Source organism: Leopardus geoffroyi, chromosome E3 (genome assembly GCF_018350155.1).
Source record: "Leopardus geoffroyi isolate Oge1 chromosome E3, O.geoffroyi_Oge1_pat1.0, whole genome shotgun sequence".
Lineage (NCBI taxonomy): Eukaryota > Metazoa > Chordata > Mammalia > Carnivora > Felidae > Leopardus > Leopardus geoffroyi.
This window is the reverse complement of record NC_059340.1, coordinates 7,557,057-7,573,824: the sequence shown is the minus strand read 5'-3', so window position 1 is coordinate 7,573,824 and position 16,768 is coordinate 7,557,057. Positions and strand designations below refer to the sequence as shown.

At 55.0% G+C, this 16,768-nt stretch overlaps 1 protein-coding gene across 4 annotated transcripts; it reads left to right on the top strand.

The window, feature by feature from the left end:
* Positions 1-39: 39 nt before the first annotated feature.
* On the top strand, positions 40-14,861 carry TFR2 (transferrin receptor 2). Of its 4 annotated transcripts, none has more exons than XM_045462219.1 (19): positions 41-62; positions 1,168-1,228; positions 1,473-1,722; positions 1,834-2,020; positions 6,079-6,219; positions 6,292-6,403; positions 6,510-6,632; positions 7,005-7,121; positions 7,253-7,392; positions 7,734-7,897; positions 8,900-9,009; positions 9,512-9,628; positions 9,712-9,775; positions 9,874-9,941; positions 10,028-10,104; positions 10,187-10,271; positions 10,360-10,587; positions 10,935-11,075; positions 14,099-14,861. In XM_045462219.1, the coding sequence occupies exons 2-19, from the start codon at positions 1,196-1,198 to the stop codon at positions 14,381-14,383; spliced, it is 2,442 nt and encodes an 813-aa protein (XP_045318175.1). In that variant the 5' UTR covers positions 41-62; positions 1,168-1,195; the 3' UTR covers positions 14,384-14,861. The 4 variants fall into 4 exon arrangements, with proteins under 4 accessions (XP_045318177.1, XP_045318175.1, XP_045318176.1 ...); XM_045462220.1 differs by having other exon boundaries at positions 44-62; positions 8,900-9,019; positions 9,546-9,628; XM_045462221.1 differs by lacking the exon at positions 9,512-9,628 and having other exon boundaries at positions 40-62.
* The last annotated feature ends 1,907 nt before the right edge of the window (positions 14,862-16,768 follow it).

Genomic DNA, 16,768 nt, shown 5'->3' with positions numbered 1-16,768 from the left:
TGGGCGGGGTTTCGGGCCTCAGGTGGGAGGCGGTGCCTAAGCCCCCCGGACCTGCAGCTCAGGTGAGCCGGCTGCGCCTCGTCTTCCTTCTCCGGGCTCTTGGCGGTGGCAAGAATGGGGCGGAGACTGGGGCACTGGTGCGCCCCAGCAGCTCTGAGCCTCTCTCCCAATTTGGGTAAGAGCTGAGGTTTCCCAAGGGAGACCCGACACGAGGCCCCTGAGCACTTCTATTCCAGAGCTACTTGGGATCCTCGGTAGGGCTTGAGGACCTGCATCCCATGTGTGAAATTGTGGGTAAAACTTAGCAGTTTGTGCCCGTGATGTGTTCCAGGGGTGCCCAGACCCCAAAGAGGTAGAAGTCATGTCTTCCGGTCACCAAAGAGACGCAGGTGCCCCAGAGAAGACCATGACTTGTTGAAGATCACCCAGTTCTGCCCAGGCCTTGACCAGGACACTTCCCACCAATGCCTGGCGGGCCTTGACTCACAGATGCAGGAGAACCCCAACATGGAGCACTCACTGGTCCTACTTGACCATATGCTCCCACCCATGCCCCTCTCTCCCCAGAAGTTAGCAGGAGCCCCAGACCCACTTTTCAGCCTGATTCCAATGAGATAGGCATTCACATGGCCAGACCAACCCCCAGGTCACACCACTTAGGCAACTTCAGCTTAGGATCACCCCAGCCAAGCCTAATGCGTTACAGGGACCGGCTGGGCACTCACTGGTGGGCCTGCAAGCCAGATGACTTGAGAGGGGGTGAGGTTTTCATAGTGGGGAGCTTAGGAAGGGGTCCCCAAGGACACTGGGAGCGGTGGAAGCAGGAGAGGGCATCCTTATCTTTGCCCTCCCCAGCCATCAGTCCCCTTCCCCCACCCCTGATGGGAACTAGGAGGCCAAAGTCTGCCCCAAGGTAAAAAAATTGATTGTTTTGCAGGAAGGGGGCGGAAGTGGGACTGTGGAGGGATTGGCAGGGGAGGGCACAGCCCCTTGTCCTCTGGCCTGGGCTGGGGGTTCATATCTGGAAGGCTGGACTGAGGCCAGGACTGTGCCCCCACCCTTTGGGGGGGGGGGGACAAGAACGGCCTAGGCTCAGGCTGCCTGCCAGAGCTGATAAGGGGCCCTTTTGGGGCTCCCACAAACGGTTTATCACTGTTGGGGGAACAGCCGGCGAGGCTCAGGAGGGGGCACGAGCATGGAGCGGCTTTGGGGTCTACTTCACAGAACGGTAAGACCGAGTGGGGTTGGGGGACACGTTAGGCCTTCTCTCTAGGTCCTTCAGCCCCCTCCCAAACCCCAAAGCTGGCCCCTCCCCTCCCCACCTCCATCTTTCCCCTGCAGCTTGCCTCTCAGGACCCTTTCCCCTGCCTTGTGCTCCTCTGGCACCCCATAGTCACTGACTGTTATTGCCAGATCCTAGCCTATCCCCCACGCCTCTTCTCCCAATCTCATGCCCACCGTGCCCTGCGCAGCAAAGGCTGTCCCCACGACCCTCTCAGACCATCTACAAGCGCGTGGAGGGCACCCAGCAGTGGCGCCTGGAGGAGGAAGAGGAAGACGGGGAGGAGGGGGCTGAGCCACCCATCCAGTTCTGCCCTATGGAGCTGAGGGGCCCTGACCTGGGCTCCAGAGCAGGGAAGCAGAACCTCGGACTCTGGGCAGCAACAGGACGAAGGGCTGCCCCCTACCTGGTCCTGACAACCCTGCTGATCTTCACTGGGGGTGAGAGTCATCCCCTACCCCATTCCCCCGTCAGTGAAGGGCCTGGGTTGGGGGTGGATTTCTGGAATCCAGAGAGGGGTACAAGGGCATCTCCATCTTGCCATCCCCCAGCTTTCCTTCTGGGCTATGTGGCCTTCCGAGGGTCCTGCCAGGCATGCGGGGATGACGTGTTGGTGGTCAGCGAGGATATAAACTATGAGCCGGGCCCAGACTCCCACCAGGGCACCTTGTACTGGAGCGACCTCCAGGCCATGTTCCTGAGGTTCCTGGGGGAGGGGCGCCTGGAGGACACAATCAGGTAAGGGTCAGCCTTGCCGGAACTCAGCCTCCTTCCCTCTGCCCAGGACTCTGGTGTGGGGCCCCTTCTGAGGCCTTCCACTTGCCTCCCTGGCCTCCCTGGGAGTGGTCCTGGGAAGGATGTCAGGCACTTGGAGCTGAGGGGAGGGGGGGGGCATCCCAGAGATAAGGTTGCAGAGGGGCTCTGGCTCTGAGGATGGCACCCTTAGGAGATGTGGGAGCTGACTGAGTGAGAGCAGAAGGGTCCAGTATCCAGGCAGGAGGCGGGACAGACCCAGAAAAGTCCTGAGTGCCACATCACAGGGCTTGGATTTTGACCTGTGGCTGTGGGAAGCTCTGGGGGTTTCTGAGAAGGGACATTTTAAGGAATCTGAAAAAATGAGCAAGCAAATGCATTTGTGAGCATAGACTTCCCTCTAATTTGTGAGAGATGCCATCCAAATACAGACCATGCAGGCCTGAAGCTCAGCCCAAGTAGGCCAGTGTTTCTCTTATTTTCCTGAGGTCACTTTCCCTATTGGGAAGGAGCTGCCCAGGTAGGTTCAGAGGTCAGGCCTCCAATAGCCCTCTCTTTGGTCAGGAATAGTGGTTTCAGTGGATTCTCCTGGGTTTTCTAAGTAGAAAGTCATATAAGCTATAGCTAGTGAGAGATGTATAGCCTCTTTCTCAATGTCTATACCTTTTCTGTCTTTTTTCATTGCTTATCGCATTAGAGGATGTGAATTTGGGTAATGATGACTGGAGATATGCCTATTTCCTGACTTTCACAGGAATGTTTTTATATTACTTTGTTATGGAGTATGAACTTTGCTGTAGACTCCAGATAGCTTTTTATTTTTTTAATGTTTATTTATTTATTTTGAGAGAGAGAGAGAGGGTGCAGGGGAGGGGCAGAGAGAGAGGGAGAGAATCCCAAGCAGGCTCTGGGCTGTTGCCACAGAGCTGGACTAGGGGCTCGATCCCACAAACAGTGAGATCATGACCTGAGCTGAAATCGAGAGTCAGATGCCTAACCAACTGAGCCACCCAGGCGCCCCAGGGCTTCTTATTTTCTTGGGCAACACTCGGTCGGCTGGGTACAGACTGTGAACAGGTGGTTTGCCAGGTTGCAGGGTGAGGTGTGGCACTGTGGATGTCATCAGAGGGTGGGGAGAGCAAGAGGGTGGCAGTGAGGGGGAGCGAGCGATGAAGTGATGCATGACTCCAGGGTGAATGGAGAAGGAAGGGAAAGCTGCAGAGAGGCTTGGAGAAATCGGACAGTCTGGAGTACTCAATGTGGTTGAAGAGCAGGTATAGTGAGGGTCAGGGAGCAAGCTGGAACCTGGAAAGCTCTAGTCAGAGTGGGATACTGGAACTTTTAACATTTATCTGATAAATTGTGTCCTATTTATTCTGACATCTCCAACACTTAGCACAGTGCCTGGTATTTAGTTAGTGTTCAGTAAATCCTCAGTGGATAAATATTCTGGAGACGGAATTCTGGGTGATGACAAGAGCAGTGTGGGTGTGACCAGGAAAGTAAATGGCTGAACTGGCAGTGACACTGATGAGGTCATTCATTCGTTTGTCCACCAAATATTTTTGAGCACCTACCGTGTGGCAAGTGCTAGGCTAAGTAGTAGGTGGGGGCGATAGAGCAGAGAACAAAAGTCTGGGCCTTGTCCTTATGGAGCTTTCAGTCTATTGGGGGAAATCAATACTGAACTAATAATCACATTCCTGACTATGTATTTGTTACTAGGATCATTGCAATGACTATAACCAGGGAGATCTGACTTAGAGTGGGGGTCAGGGAAGACTTCCTTAAGGAAGTGAGGAGCTGACCCCAAGGGGTGAGTTGTTCACCAGGCCAAGAGAAGGTGGAAAAGCATTTTAGGCCAGAGAACAGCAGGTGCAGAGGGCCTGGGGTGAGAATGGTGGCCTATTGGAGGAAGTGAACGAAGGTCCATGTGGCTGTCTGAATGAGTACAGAGGGGTCCAGACAGGACAGACCCAGAAAAGTCTTTAATGGCACATCACAGGGCTTGAATTTTGACCTGTGGCCATGGGGAGCTGCAGTGTCAAGGTGGATATGGCTCAGGTCATATAAGGCCTTAATGGCTACCCAAACTGCTTTGGATTTTAAGAGGCAAGAGAGAGAAATGAAGAATTTGAAACAACAGAGTATCATGATCAGATGTAGGGGGAGCTTTTAGTGTTTTGTTTTGTTTTTTTTGGTTGGTTTTTTTGTTTGTTTTGTTTTTTAAGGTTGGTGCAAAGAACAGAGTTCATGATACTCCTGGGGCAGTAGTTCAGTGTCCTCAGCAAAGGATTTTCTTATTTAATTTCCCTCCCTAACTCTGAGCCCTCCTCCCTCGTCTCCTCACCCAGAAGCACCTCATCTGATGTGTTTGATGTGCGCCTTTAAATACACACATAGCTTTGTCATATATGGAATGTTCTACATGGATAGGTAGACTTTTCAAAACATTTAATGTTTGCATAACATCCTCTATGTTCATTGTTTTTAAAGTTAAGCCATGTGGAAAAATATAAAGAGGAATGTAAAAAAAAAAAAAAAAAAAAGTCACTCCAAGACCCACTACTCAGATACAGCTCTCTCTAGTGTCTCTCTAGTGTGTGTGTTTGTTTTTTTTTTTAAATTTTTTTTTTCAACGTTTATTTATTTTTGGGACAGAGAGAGACGAGCATGAACGGGGGAGGGGCAGAGAGAGAGAGGGAGACACAGAATCGGAAACAGGCTCCAGGCTCTGAGCCATCAGCCCAGAGCCCGACGCGGGGCTCGAACTCCCGGACCGCGAGATCGTGACCTGGCTGAAGTCGGACGCTTAACCGACTGCGCCACCCAGGCGCCCCTCTCTAGTGTGTTTTTAATTTGATAAATTTTTCTTTTAACTTAACGCCATGTTTTCAAGGTCTATATATTGCAGCGTGTACATCTAATTTACTGTTATGCATCATCTATTTTACGAACGCACTGATGGATGCAGTTTCAAACAAATACTTGAGCTCCTGGATGGGGGCGGAGTGGGAGGCAGAAATGGTCTTGAGAAAACCACTTAGACCATGGAGTGCTGTGGTCCTCGTGAGAGCTCAGAGGGTGGAGGCTGAGACTAAGGTGACCCCGCATGTGGATTTTGAAGTAGTGCAGAAACTTGGTGGAGTTCCTTAGTGGAGATGAAAATGATATGCCAGATACCAAAGTCCTTGATGAAAGCGGACAAGTGACCGATTGTCTGAAAGAGGGGCAGAGCGTGGGAGAGCTGGATGGTCCAGGCTTCAAAGGAAGAGAGTTCTCCCAGGGCAGTAATGGCCAGAAATTCCAACCGTGGAGCCAGGGGCCTGCCTCCACTGCAAGTGCAGGTGGGAGAAGAACCAGAGCCCCATAGGAACCCGGCGTCTCAGGGGACAGCTGGGTTTCTGCCAAGGCAAAAGGTAGAGGGGTATTCAAGGATGATGCTGAGGAGGGAGGAGTCTGTCCACCTTGGAGAGGGTGCAGGTGAAGCCTGTTGTCAGGGAGGCCGTGCCTGAAGCTCAGGCAACAACAGGCTCACGAGTTAGGTGGTGACTATGGAAGACGACAGGGTGAGGTCTCCAAGACAAGGGGCCCCACTATGACACCTGGAACCACGATGTTCAGATAGCTCTGTGAGACTCAGGTGGAGGGTGGGGGAGATGGAGGGCCACATCCGCCCAGTTAGCCCTTTGGAAGAAAAGTGTTTTTCATATGTGGGGCAGAGCACAGGACAGTATGCATACGTGTGGAAAGGCAGTAAATCGGGAAGTTTGGATTGAGCCAGCAATAACCTAAGAGATGGTGGACAAGATACCAAGAAAGCTAAGGAGGAAGGAGGCCTTAGAGACACTGGCTGGCAGCCCGGGTGGTAATGGGATGGATGGTAATGGTAGAGTCAGGGAGAGACTTGAGAGTCCGTCACTGCCCAGGCCCCAGGGCGACCCCACGTCTCTGGCATCAGTCCCCCTCCCTCCCTCTCCTCCAGGCGTCCAGAAGTCCCCTTCTTCCCCTTCCACGCCCCAATCCCACCTCTTCCCGCTCAGGCAAACCAGCCTTCGGAAAAGGGTGGCTGGCTCGGCCGGCATGGCAGCCCTGGCTCAGGACATCCGCGTGGCGCTCTTGGGCCAAAAGCTGGACCACGTCTGGATGGATACGCACTACGTGGGGCTGCAGTTCCCGGACCCGTGAGTGCGCGGGCGGCGCGCGGGGGGCGCGCGGGGGGCGCGCGGGGGGCGCTTACCACCTCCGCTCCTCAGGGCTCATCCCAATACCCTGCATTGGGTGGAGGCGGCTGGGAAGCTCGGGGAGCCCCTGCAGCTGGAGGACCACGATGTCTACTGTCCCTACAGCGCCACGGGCAACGCCACGGTGAGCGCCCCCTGTCCCGCCCCCAGGACGGGGGCAGCGAGCGTCCTCTCCCGGGTGGCGGAGGAGGGACGGGGAGACAGCGCCTCACAGCCCTTCTCATTCCCAGGGAGAGCTGGTGTACGCCCACTACGGGCGCCCAGAGGACCTGCAGGACCTGCGGGCCCGGGGCGTGGAGCCGGCGGGGCGCCTCCTGCTGGTGCGCCTAGGGGAGATCAGTTTTGCCCAGAAGGTGAGGGTCCCTGGATGGGGGATGGAGTGGAGCGCGGAGGGCGCAGGGCTGGGGAAAGCGAAGATAGGATAGCAGCAGATGGGAAGCCTCTAGGAGGCTGTCAGAAGAGGAAAAGAACCAAGCGGGTAAGAAAGTGTTGGCGGGGAACAAAATCAGGAGGTTGGGATGGGGAACAAGCAGGGAAGAATGTGGAGCAAGGTGAGGTTTGCTGTGCGAAGGTGGGAAGATGAGGGTGGTGGGGGTGCCCACAGCCTCTCTGGGTTCATAATAGCAGAGCAGAGGCAGTGCCACTTTACTTTTACTTGCTTCTCCTGCCCTTATAAATCGGTTTTCTCTGGGAGAAGGAGCCTTTTACCCATGTCCCATTCCCAGGTGGCCAGTGCCCAGGACTTTGGGGCCCGAGGAGTGCTCATATACCCTGATTCCGCAGACTTCTCCCAGGACCCACACAAGCTCGGCCTGTCCAGCCACAGGGCTGTGTATGGACATGTGAGTCTGGGGGCAGCCAGTGGTGGATTCCTGGGGTCCCAAGACTGTACCTCTTTGTCTAGGATGATGCTGGTAAGCTACTCCTGGGAGCCCAGCTCACAGTTTCAGCGTGGACACCCCCTTCCTCACAGGTGCACCTGGGAACTGGGGACCCCTACACGCCTGGCTTCCCTTCCTTTAATCAAACCCAGTTCCCTCCAGTCCAGTCCTCAGGCCTCCCTAACATCCCAGCCCAGCCCATCAGTGCGGACATTGCCTCCCTCCTGCTGAGGTGAGGGGCGTGTGGGGACCAAGAGGGGAGGAGGAAGGGAGAGGGAGCTAGTTTGTAAAGTCTTTTGGGGTGAACTAGAAAAAGATGAATCTTCTGGGTGGGCAGAGCCTCATGCCAGTGCCTGCCATCCAGTGAGTGGAGCTCCAGCTGGATATCTCACCCACTTCCTCTGGGCACCTTTGAGGACCTAACCTGCACAACTGTCCAAGGCAGGAGGCACATTGCAGAAGTCGAGCTGGAACCAGAGGGTGGGAGGGAAAGAGCGCAGGGGGAGCTCTGGGCTCTTCTATAGCCTGGGCCTCTCTGCCACTTCCAACCCTTTCTGCCCCACCCCTCTCCAGGAAACTCCAAGGCCCTGTGGCCCCCCAGGAATGGCAGGGGCACCTCCCAGTCTCCCCTTATCGCCTGGGCCCTGGGCCAGGCTTGCATCTAGGGGTCAACAACCACAGGGTCTCTACCCCCATCAGCAACATCTTTGGCTGCATCGAGGGCCGCTCAGAGCCAGGTGTGCTAGCTTGCCCAGCATCACCCACAGCCTGCAGGAGGGGAGCCATTGCTCATGAACCTGGACTAGAAATGGGGTGGAGCAGGAGGCCCTGGGGGAGTGGGCAGGGGTGGTGCCCAGGGGAGGGGGCAGCAGGAGTTAGCAGGGTGGGAGGCTGGCTAATTGAGGCTGATCTGGGACCAAGGAGGGTGGCAATGAGTAGACCCCATGGTCAAATCTGTCCAGAGACAGGATGGGCAGTTCTGCACAGTAGTGAGTTCCCTAGCACAGGAGGTGAGCAAGTGTGCTTTGGGTGATGTCATAGCATAAAAAGGAGTTCAGGTTAGGCAGACGAACATTTTGAGCCTAACTAGATGCAGATAGCAGTAGGAATCTAAGTGGGTTCTTTTTTTATTTTTAATGTTTAGTTTTGAGAGAGGGAGAGAAAAAGAGTGAGCATGAGTGGGGAAAGTGCAGAGAGAGGGGGACAGAAGAAGCGGGCTCCACCTTGATAACAGAGAGCCTGACGCAAGGCTCGAACCTATGAACCATGAGATCACAATCTGAGCTGAAGTCAGATGCTCAACTGACTGAGTCAGCCAGGCGCCCCCGAATCAAAGTGGGTTCTTGAGCTGAGGAGTGTGATATCTACAAACACTGAGGAGAGACACAGGGAAGCCTGTGATGGCAGCTCAGATGAGAAACCGGGGTTGGGGGGGGATGGTTGGGGTAGAGGGGTAGAGGAGGAAGACCTGTCAGGACTTGTCAAACAGCAGGACATGGCTGACCAGGGAGGTGATGGAATCCAGAATGACTCCAAGCACCCTGCCGAAGGAGCAGGCCATCCAGGCAGGGCCAAGCAGAAGAGGTGCTGTCACTTTAGGGACAGCAGGGATGGCAGGGCTGGGAAGTGGAGACTGAGAGGCCTAAGAAATAGTGATGAGGCCCTGTGACACACCCTCCCAGGTGCTTTCTGGGTACTGCCAGTATAAGGACATAGACCCCAAACCTCCCCTCCTGCAGATCACTATGTTGTCATTGGGGCGCAGAGGGATGCGTGGGGCCCAGGAGCGGCCAAGTCTGCTGTGGGGACGGCCATACTGCTGGAGCTGGTGCGAACCTTTTCCTCCATGGTGAGCAATGGTAAGGTCAAGGCCTGGGCCGGGTAGCTGGGGCTGTGGCTTGAGCCAGGACAGGGCAGAGAGGCAGTCAGGAGCACAGGCTAGAGAGTGGCCACTCAGACCTGGGCCAAACCTGGCTTCTCCATGTCCCAGCTGCATGGCCCTGGGCAAGTCACTTTACCTCCGTTTCCTCATCTAAACATGAAAGTAGAGTTGACCCTTTAGCAATGCCAGGGTTAGGGGTGCAGACCCCTCCGCTCCGTTGAAAATCTGCATGTAAGTGGACCCAAGCAGTTCAAACCCATGTTTAAGAGTCAACTGTAATAATAGTCCTTGGTCTGAGGGAAGCATTAAGCAGGAGACTCCATACGAAAGCCATCTCCATCACTGTTATAGTTGAGTCAGGGCAGACCAGGGGAGGTGGGCTGGGCTGGGGGCTGGGTGGGAGGAAAGGAGAGACCCCAGGGAAGTAGGACAGAGGAAGACAATGATGGTGTCTCTGCTTGGTCTTCAGCTGAGCCCATGCTCCCAACCCACTCTGCTTCCAGGCTTCCGGCCTCGCAGGAGCCTTCTCTTCATCAGCTGGGACGGAGGGGACTTTGGGAGCGTGGGCTCCACAGAGTGGCTAGAGGTAATGTGGGGTCCAGGACAGGGAGTCAGGCAGTGGGAAGAGGTGGGGGGGGGGTGGTTAAACCTCATATCCCTCACCCACAGGGCTACCTCAGCGTGCTGCACCTCAAAGCCGTAGTCTATGTGAGCCTGGACAATGCAGTGCTGGGTGAGTGGGGGTAGTGTGACCAGCTGGGCCCCCTCTGGTCCACCCTGCCCTCAGGGCCAAGCTTTGAGCCTGGCATCCCTTCTCCTCCCTCTCTGCAGGAGATGACAAGTTCCAGGCCAAGACCAGCCCCCTTCTGATCAGCCTCATAGAGAACATCCTGAAGCAGGCAAGAGCTGGCCAGGAGCAGGGGATGAAGGGAAGCTGGTGGTGGCCAGGGCCTGACCTGACCGGTGCCCCCTACCCTGCCTCCAGGTGGACTCTCCTAACCACAGTGGGCAGACCCTCTATGAGCAGGTGATGTTCAACAATCACAGCTGGGATGCTGAGGTGTAAGTTGGGGGTGAGGAGCAAGGGAGGGCAACTTGTGGGGGGAGCCAAACCCACAGAGCGCTCCAACCTGCCCACTCTCAGGATCCAGCCACTGCCCATGGACAGCAGTGCCTATTCCTTCACGGCCTTTGCGGGGGTCCCTGCCGTTGAGTTCTCTTTCATGGAGGTGAGACTTCCTGGCCCTGTCCCAGAGCAGCATCCCCTCAGCCTGCCTGTACAATGACCCTGTGCCAGCGTGCACCCTGTCCCCGCAGGATGGCCAGGCGTACCCGTTCCTGCACACGAAGGATGACACATACGAGAACCTACACAGGGTCCTGCGGGGCCGCCTGCCCGCGGTGGCCCAGGCTGTGGCCCAGCTCGCTGGGCAACTCCTCATCAGGCTCAGCCACGATCACCTGCTGCCTCTGGACTTCGGCCGCTACGGGGACGTGGTCCTCAAGCACATCGGCAGCCTCAACGAGTTCTCTGGGGACCTCAAGGTCCAAGATACCAACCCTGCTCCTGGCTTCTGGGGGTGGGGGTGGGGGCGCTATATCCCCCCAAAGTGCTGCCCATTCCAGAGGTGTGGCCCCTCTTCCCCACAATCCTTAGGGTCTAGTCCCCTCTGACAACCTGGTCCTTTTACTCCTGCCCTAGACCCCTTAGGACCCAACTCATACCCTCCCAACTGCCCAGATCTTCTTCCCTCTCCCACTATTCTGTTCCACTATACCCCCTAGTCCTGCCAGCCCCAGGGTCTCAGCCCCATTCCCCAGCACCTGGACCCCCACCCTAGGCTGGGGTCCTGGCCCCTGGGTCTGGCCCCAGCCTGCGTCTCCATCCTCAGGCCCGCGGGCTGACCCTCCAGTGGGTGTACTCGGCGCGGGGGGACTACATCCGGGCAGCTGAGAAGCTGCGAAAGGAGATCTACAGCTCAGAGGAGAGCGATGAGCGGCTGATGCGCATGTACAACGTGCGCATCATGCGGGTGAGGCCCCGCCCCCGCGCCCTCTCCCTTTCCCTGAAGGCCTGGAGCCACCCATCCGAGGACCCATTCGCCCTGTGCTCCTCTCCCCTGTTTCCGCCTTTAATCCGTCCCTGTCTTCCGGGCGCTCCCAGTCCTGGATTGACAGCGCTCACAGACCGGCCAGGCTGGAGCGACCACTGAGACAGGCCCCGCAAAGTGATGAAACGGACAGGGAGGGCCAGACGCGTGGCAGACCGCGTGGCAGACCTGGGACTCCTCTGCCTTGCGCCGAGCCCTTCACTGCCTCCCTCTCCTCTCCTCTGGAGAGAAAAAGCATGTCCACGATCGTCCACAGTACAAGAGGCACAAGCTTATGTCCAGGAGAGGCAAAGGCTTAAGAAATTCAGAGCAAGGAGAGCTCTCTTCCCTCTGGTAATAAGATAGGTGAAACCCAGAGAAGCTGCCTGGGGGAAGTGTCACGTAAAGTTCTACAGGATCTGATTCCTTGGCCAATTCCTCCCACTTCATTTTGAATACTTCCCGACTCACGCTCTGTCTCCTGTTCCAACCTCTCCACTTTCTTCCATTTATTTACTCCCAAGAACTCAACGCTTTGATTTCGGGAAATGGGGTAAGTAGGGACAGTGGGCATGGGAAAAAGTCTACAGGGCAAAATTCTAAGCAGGACCATCCTCCTTGAGTGTGGTGTGGACAGGGAACCCGGAGTGTATGCAGGACCTTGGTTTTGGGACATGTCTTCCATTTGTTTTTCCCTCCTGTGACCCTGCCTGTTTCCCTTGGCACCACTTACCCCTTGTTTCTGTTCGCAAACCCATCCCTCTTGGCTCTTTCATCCTTGCTCTTTTCTCCTGATCCCTCTCATCCTTCTCTCTCTTCAGTTTCCTCTCTTATTCCCCTACTTCCTGACCTCTCCATCTCCCCTTCCCTTTGTCCCTTCCACTGAGACACGCATGGTTCATTCTCATTCACAGATCTTGCTTTAATCCCTGCTGTGCCAGACTCCGAGAACACAAAAAGATGCTACTCCCCTCACCCACCCCACTCCCCCAAGTTGCCACATGCCCCCCCAGGGAATGAAGGGCACCTGTATGCTAGGGGCATGATTCAGACTCAGGGCCGGAGAGTAAAAGATTCAGAACTTCAGAACCAGCAACATGGCTGGGCCAGACCCAGGGAACTCTGTTGCTCTAGACCAGGGGTTGGTAAACTATAGCCAGTGGGCCAAACTTGGCCTGCTGCCTGTTTTGCAAATAAAGTTTTATGGAAACACAGCCATGCACATTGATTTTTCATATTCTCTATGGCTGCTTTTGTACTAGCTGTGGTGGCAAAGTTGAGTGTTTGCAACAGAAACAATATGGCCTGCAGAGCCGAAAATATTTGCTACCTGGCTTTTTTTGGAAAAAGTTTGCTAACCCCTGCTTTAGACTGTGAGGTTCGTCTAGAGGAACAAACAGAACGTGGGTTGGTGCAGACAAAAGACATTCAGAGTAGAGACATCCAGAGTAAGGGTATGGCAGTGAGATAGGCCTGGTTGTCCTTGGGAGCAGGGCATGGACCAGCAGAACCTGAACAGAAGTCTGTGGAGAAGCAGAGGGGAGAGGAGCACCAAACTGTGGGAGAGAGATCACCTATCAAGGGAGCCTTGAATGCTAGGAAAAGAAGTTTGAATTTTTAGGGTCTGGGCATCAAGGAAATTAGGGAGGTGTTTGAAGAGGGAGGTGGTGGGGGCAGAACAGAGTTTTAGGAAGGATTTGGCCAGACCGTCCATGGTGAAGAGGGAATGAATGGAGTGATGGCTGAGCTCTGGATGAGAGTGGCAGCAAATACCACCTGTGGGTGAGGGGACTGGAATGATGGGAGACATTTGGAAGGAAAATGGACAGACGGGGTGTTAAGGGAAGAGGAGGGGGAAAATGATAGCAGCTGCCATTTCTCGAGGGCTGCCATGTGCTAGGGCTTTACTGCATTTTCCCTCACAGGACCCCCCAAATCTTGTGAGGTTGCTAGTACTGTACAATGATAACTTATCCAAGATCGCAGTAAGTGGTGGAGCCAAAATCAGAAACCAGGCAGTCTGAGCTCACCCGATTCACATGAACACACCTTCCGGGCTGAGAGGCTGGCACTGGGGAGACCCTGGCACTCACGAGGGATTGTGGGTGCAAGGGTCAGGTTTTAGAAGAAGTTGGTGCTCATGTGTGTGAGGCTGTGTCCACGTGCCCCTTACCTGGTGGGGAGGTCCAGAAGGGTGGAGGCCAGGATTTCAGTGGATGCTTTTTGTCAAGTAGACTTGGCAATTATCCTCATGAGGTCGTGACTGCAGTCAGGGGCATGGAGGGCTTGAAAAGATGTGAGCGTGTGAGACCACCCATAGAGATTCCAATTTTGTTGGGGTGGTACCCACGCGATGGTGATTCTAATAAGCAGCCAGGCTTGAGGAACACGGGATTGTAGGTAAGGAGAGGAGCAGAGGGTGGGGGTCCAGCCTTGGGCCTGCCCATACGTGGGAGCAGAAGGAACCCAGAGAGGCTGGAAGAAAGGTGGGAGAACTGGGCGGGGAGTGAGGCCATCTCAAGAAAGATGATCAGCATCTGAGTCATAGAGGGAGGACAGAGTCAGGCACTTCATTAGCACTGGCCTGTCCCCTTGACCTTTGACGCTGGTATGTGGACGTTGGCCGCGGTGAGGGGGAATGACTGGGGTGTAGGAGAGTGAGGAACAGCAGGACCATAGACTGTTATTTGAGGCTTTAGCCGGGCAAGTGAATTAGTGAAGGCGGAAGACTGGGAGGGCGTAGATGCGGGCTTGGAGGCCAGAGGGATAGAATGGGATAGAATCTAAAACACAGTAGGAGGACGCTGCCTACCCGGCTGCTGGTGACGTCAAAGAATGGCTACCCCCGATTGGGTAGACAAAGGGAGGTGGGACTTAAAGAAGCTGCTCAGCAATGGTCGCTACGCGTGTCCGGCCCCGCGCTCTCGGGCGGAACCCCCACCCGACACGACCCCTTCTCGGCGCAGGTGGAGTTCTACTTCCTGTCTCAGTACGTGTCGCCGGCCGACTCCCCATTCCGCCACATTTTCTTGGGCCACGGAGACCACACGCTGGACGCGCTGCTCGACCACGTGCGACTGTTGCGCTCCCACGGTTCCGGAGACCCTAGGGCTGCCTCCTCCCGGGTGGCTCCCGGCCTGGGCTTCCAGGAGAGCCGCTTCCGACGCCAGCTGGCCCTGCTCACCTGGACGCTGCAGGGGGCAGCCAACGCACTTAGCGGGGACGTCTGGAACATCGATAACAACTTCTGAGGTCCGCGGTGGGCAGGGCGAGCATATGCCCCTGCCGAGAGCTCCTGCTCTCCCGCTTGAGCGACTTCTAGGTGATAGAGGTGCCTAGTGCCGCCTCTCACTGCTGACCGGTTTCTCATTAGCCTTTCCCGTCCTTGCAAAGGGCCCAGCCCAGATGCCTGCACAGACACCCACACCCCTGGCCCTGAAATGTAGGAGTAGGTGAGGAGTGACTTCCACAATGGGCCGGCATTACTGTCAGCTAATCAGAGAGCCACATCCGCATCCGCTCCCTCATCACAGCCCTTTACCCTTCGGGAAAGGGGCCCCCACACCCAGAGACCACTCGGGAAGGTTTCCTAGGTCCTGGGACATGACCAGTCCTCCTAGTGGGAGAATGACTGGAACCATAGCCTATAGCCAACAGGTGGTCTGTGGTGGGAGGGGCTGGGGTTTGGACCTTAATAAACCACCTGGTGGCATCTGTTGTTTATAAGCACTTTTATGCTTCTTCCTCACCCTCACTCCACCCAATCCTCCCTCCCTTGAGACAGGGAAGGGTTGGGCAGAGGGGCCAAAGAGGATGCAAACAGGAATGCTGTCTCCACGGGGAAAACTTTGTTCTGTTACCTGAGGAAGTAAGGATGCTGCCTAAGGAAATAAGGAGGGCCCTTCTCCAAAGACCATCGTGGGTGGAGAGCTGGCTCTGTAGCTTCTCCAGAGACCAGGGATGGATACATTATTTTCAGGGCCTCTTGTTCAAAAGGTATGAACAAACCTTTTTCTTTCCTACAGTCTTTCAACCTGTATGGTGGATTTTAATTTGCTATTTAATGTCCGGATCTTCAGACGGAAATACCCTGGGGCAGATCCCCATAGGCACTGGGGCTCTGCTCCACACCTTGGTATGGATGGTGCATGTGCCAGACCCTGACCATGACCTGGAACTTTCCTGTGCCTGGGGCCAGGCCCCTGCTGGGAAAGGAGGGTACCAGTTGTCCCTGGGTGGGGGCAGGGAGCTGGCAGGTAAGAACACGACCAGGGGCGGCAGGACCCCCACACATTCTCCATTGTCCCATCGGACTGTCCTTCCAAAAACATAAATTCAGACGAGATAGGGCGTGTTCAAGGTGGCATGGCCGTAGACCCAAAACATAAATTCAAAGGTAAAACAAATTAAGAATTTCAAGGTGGTGACCACAAAGCATTAGCCCCCAAACATGGGGCCTCCTGAGAATAGGGCCCTGGGAGACTGCAGGGGTCACACACACACACACCTGTTAGACTGACCCACCCTGGGACCTCTCCACGTGGGACCCCTTTGGTCAATCTTTGTCCAACAAGGTAGAAGCTGCAGGAGGGCAGGGAAGTGTAAATGCTGCCTGCACCACTTTACCCTTAATCACATCTCAGGTGGTGGCAGCCCTGGCCCTCACTCAAGGGCAGCTGCATAAATACTAGGGCCTGTGTCTGGGCTACTCGGTCCTCTCTTGATGTGGACAGGTCCTACCCTGCGCCTCAGGACACTGGGGAGTGAAGGCCTCTTAGTGTACAGCTTGCTATGCCCCAGGCTCTGGGTTCCAGGATGAAACTTCCCCCCTCTTACGCCCCCTGAGCCTGACTTGGTGGGTTCTCAGGAGCCTGGACCAGGGTCAGATGCTCCTTGACTATTTGCTTCTCTGACATAATGTCCGGAACAAATTTCCCAAAGTGGTTTCTCAGCCCTTCACCTTGTCCAGAATAGCAATCTGGGAAAGATGTTCATGTGCTAATCCCTGAAACCTGTGAATGTTACCTTGCCCAACAAAAAGGACTTTTTGGATGTGGTTGGGTTGAGGATCTTGAGATGGGGAGTATTTTGAGCTGAAATGTGCCCCCCCCCCCACAAATTCATATGTTGAAGCCCTAACCCCCAATATCTCAGTCTGTATTTGGAGACACGGCCTTTAAAGATGTGATTAAGTTCAAATGAAGCCATTAGGGTGGACCTAATCTAAGCCAATCAGTGTCCTTGTAAGAAAATTGGACACGGAGAGACATCAGGCATGTGCACACACAGAGGAAAGGCCATGTAAAGACATGGTGAGAAGGGGGCAATCTGTGAGCCAAAGAGAGGCTTCCAGAGAAATCAAATCTGTTGCCACCTTACTCTTGAACATCTAGCCTCTAGAACTGTCAGAAAATTAATTTGTGTTTAAGTGCCCCCCTGCCCCCGTCTGTGTAGCCCTAGCAAACTAATAGGGAGATTATCCTGGATTGGGGGAGTGGGGGTATGTCATCAGTAAGGTCCTTCTAGAAGGAGGCAAGAGGATCAGAGATGTGACAACAAGCAGAGAACAGACGGAGTCTGTCTTAACATTGTCTTGCTGATTTTTGTCCCCAATCAACGATCTGCCAGTGTCACTG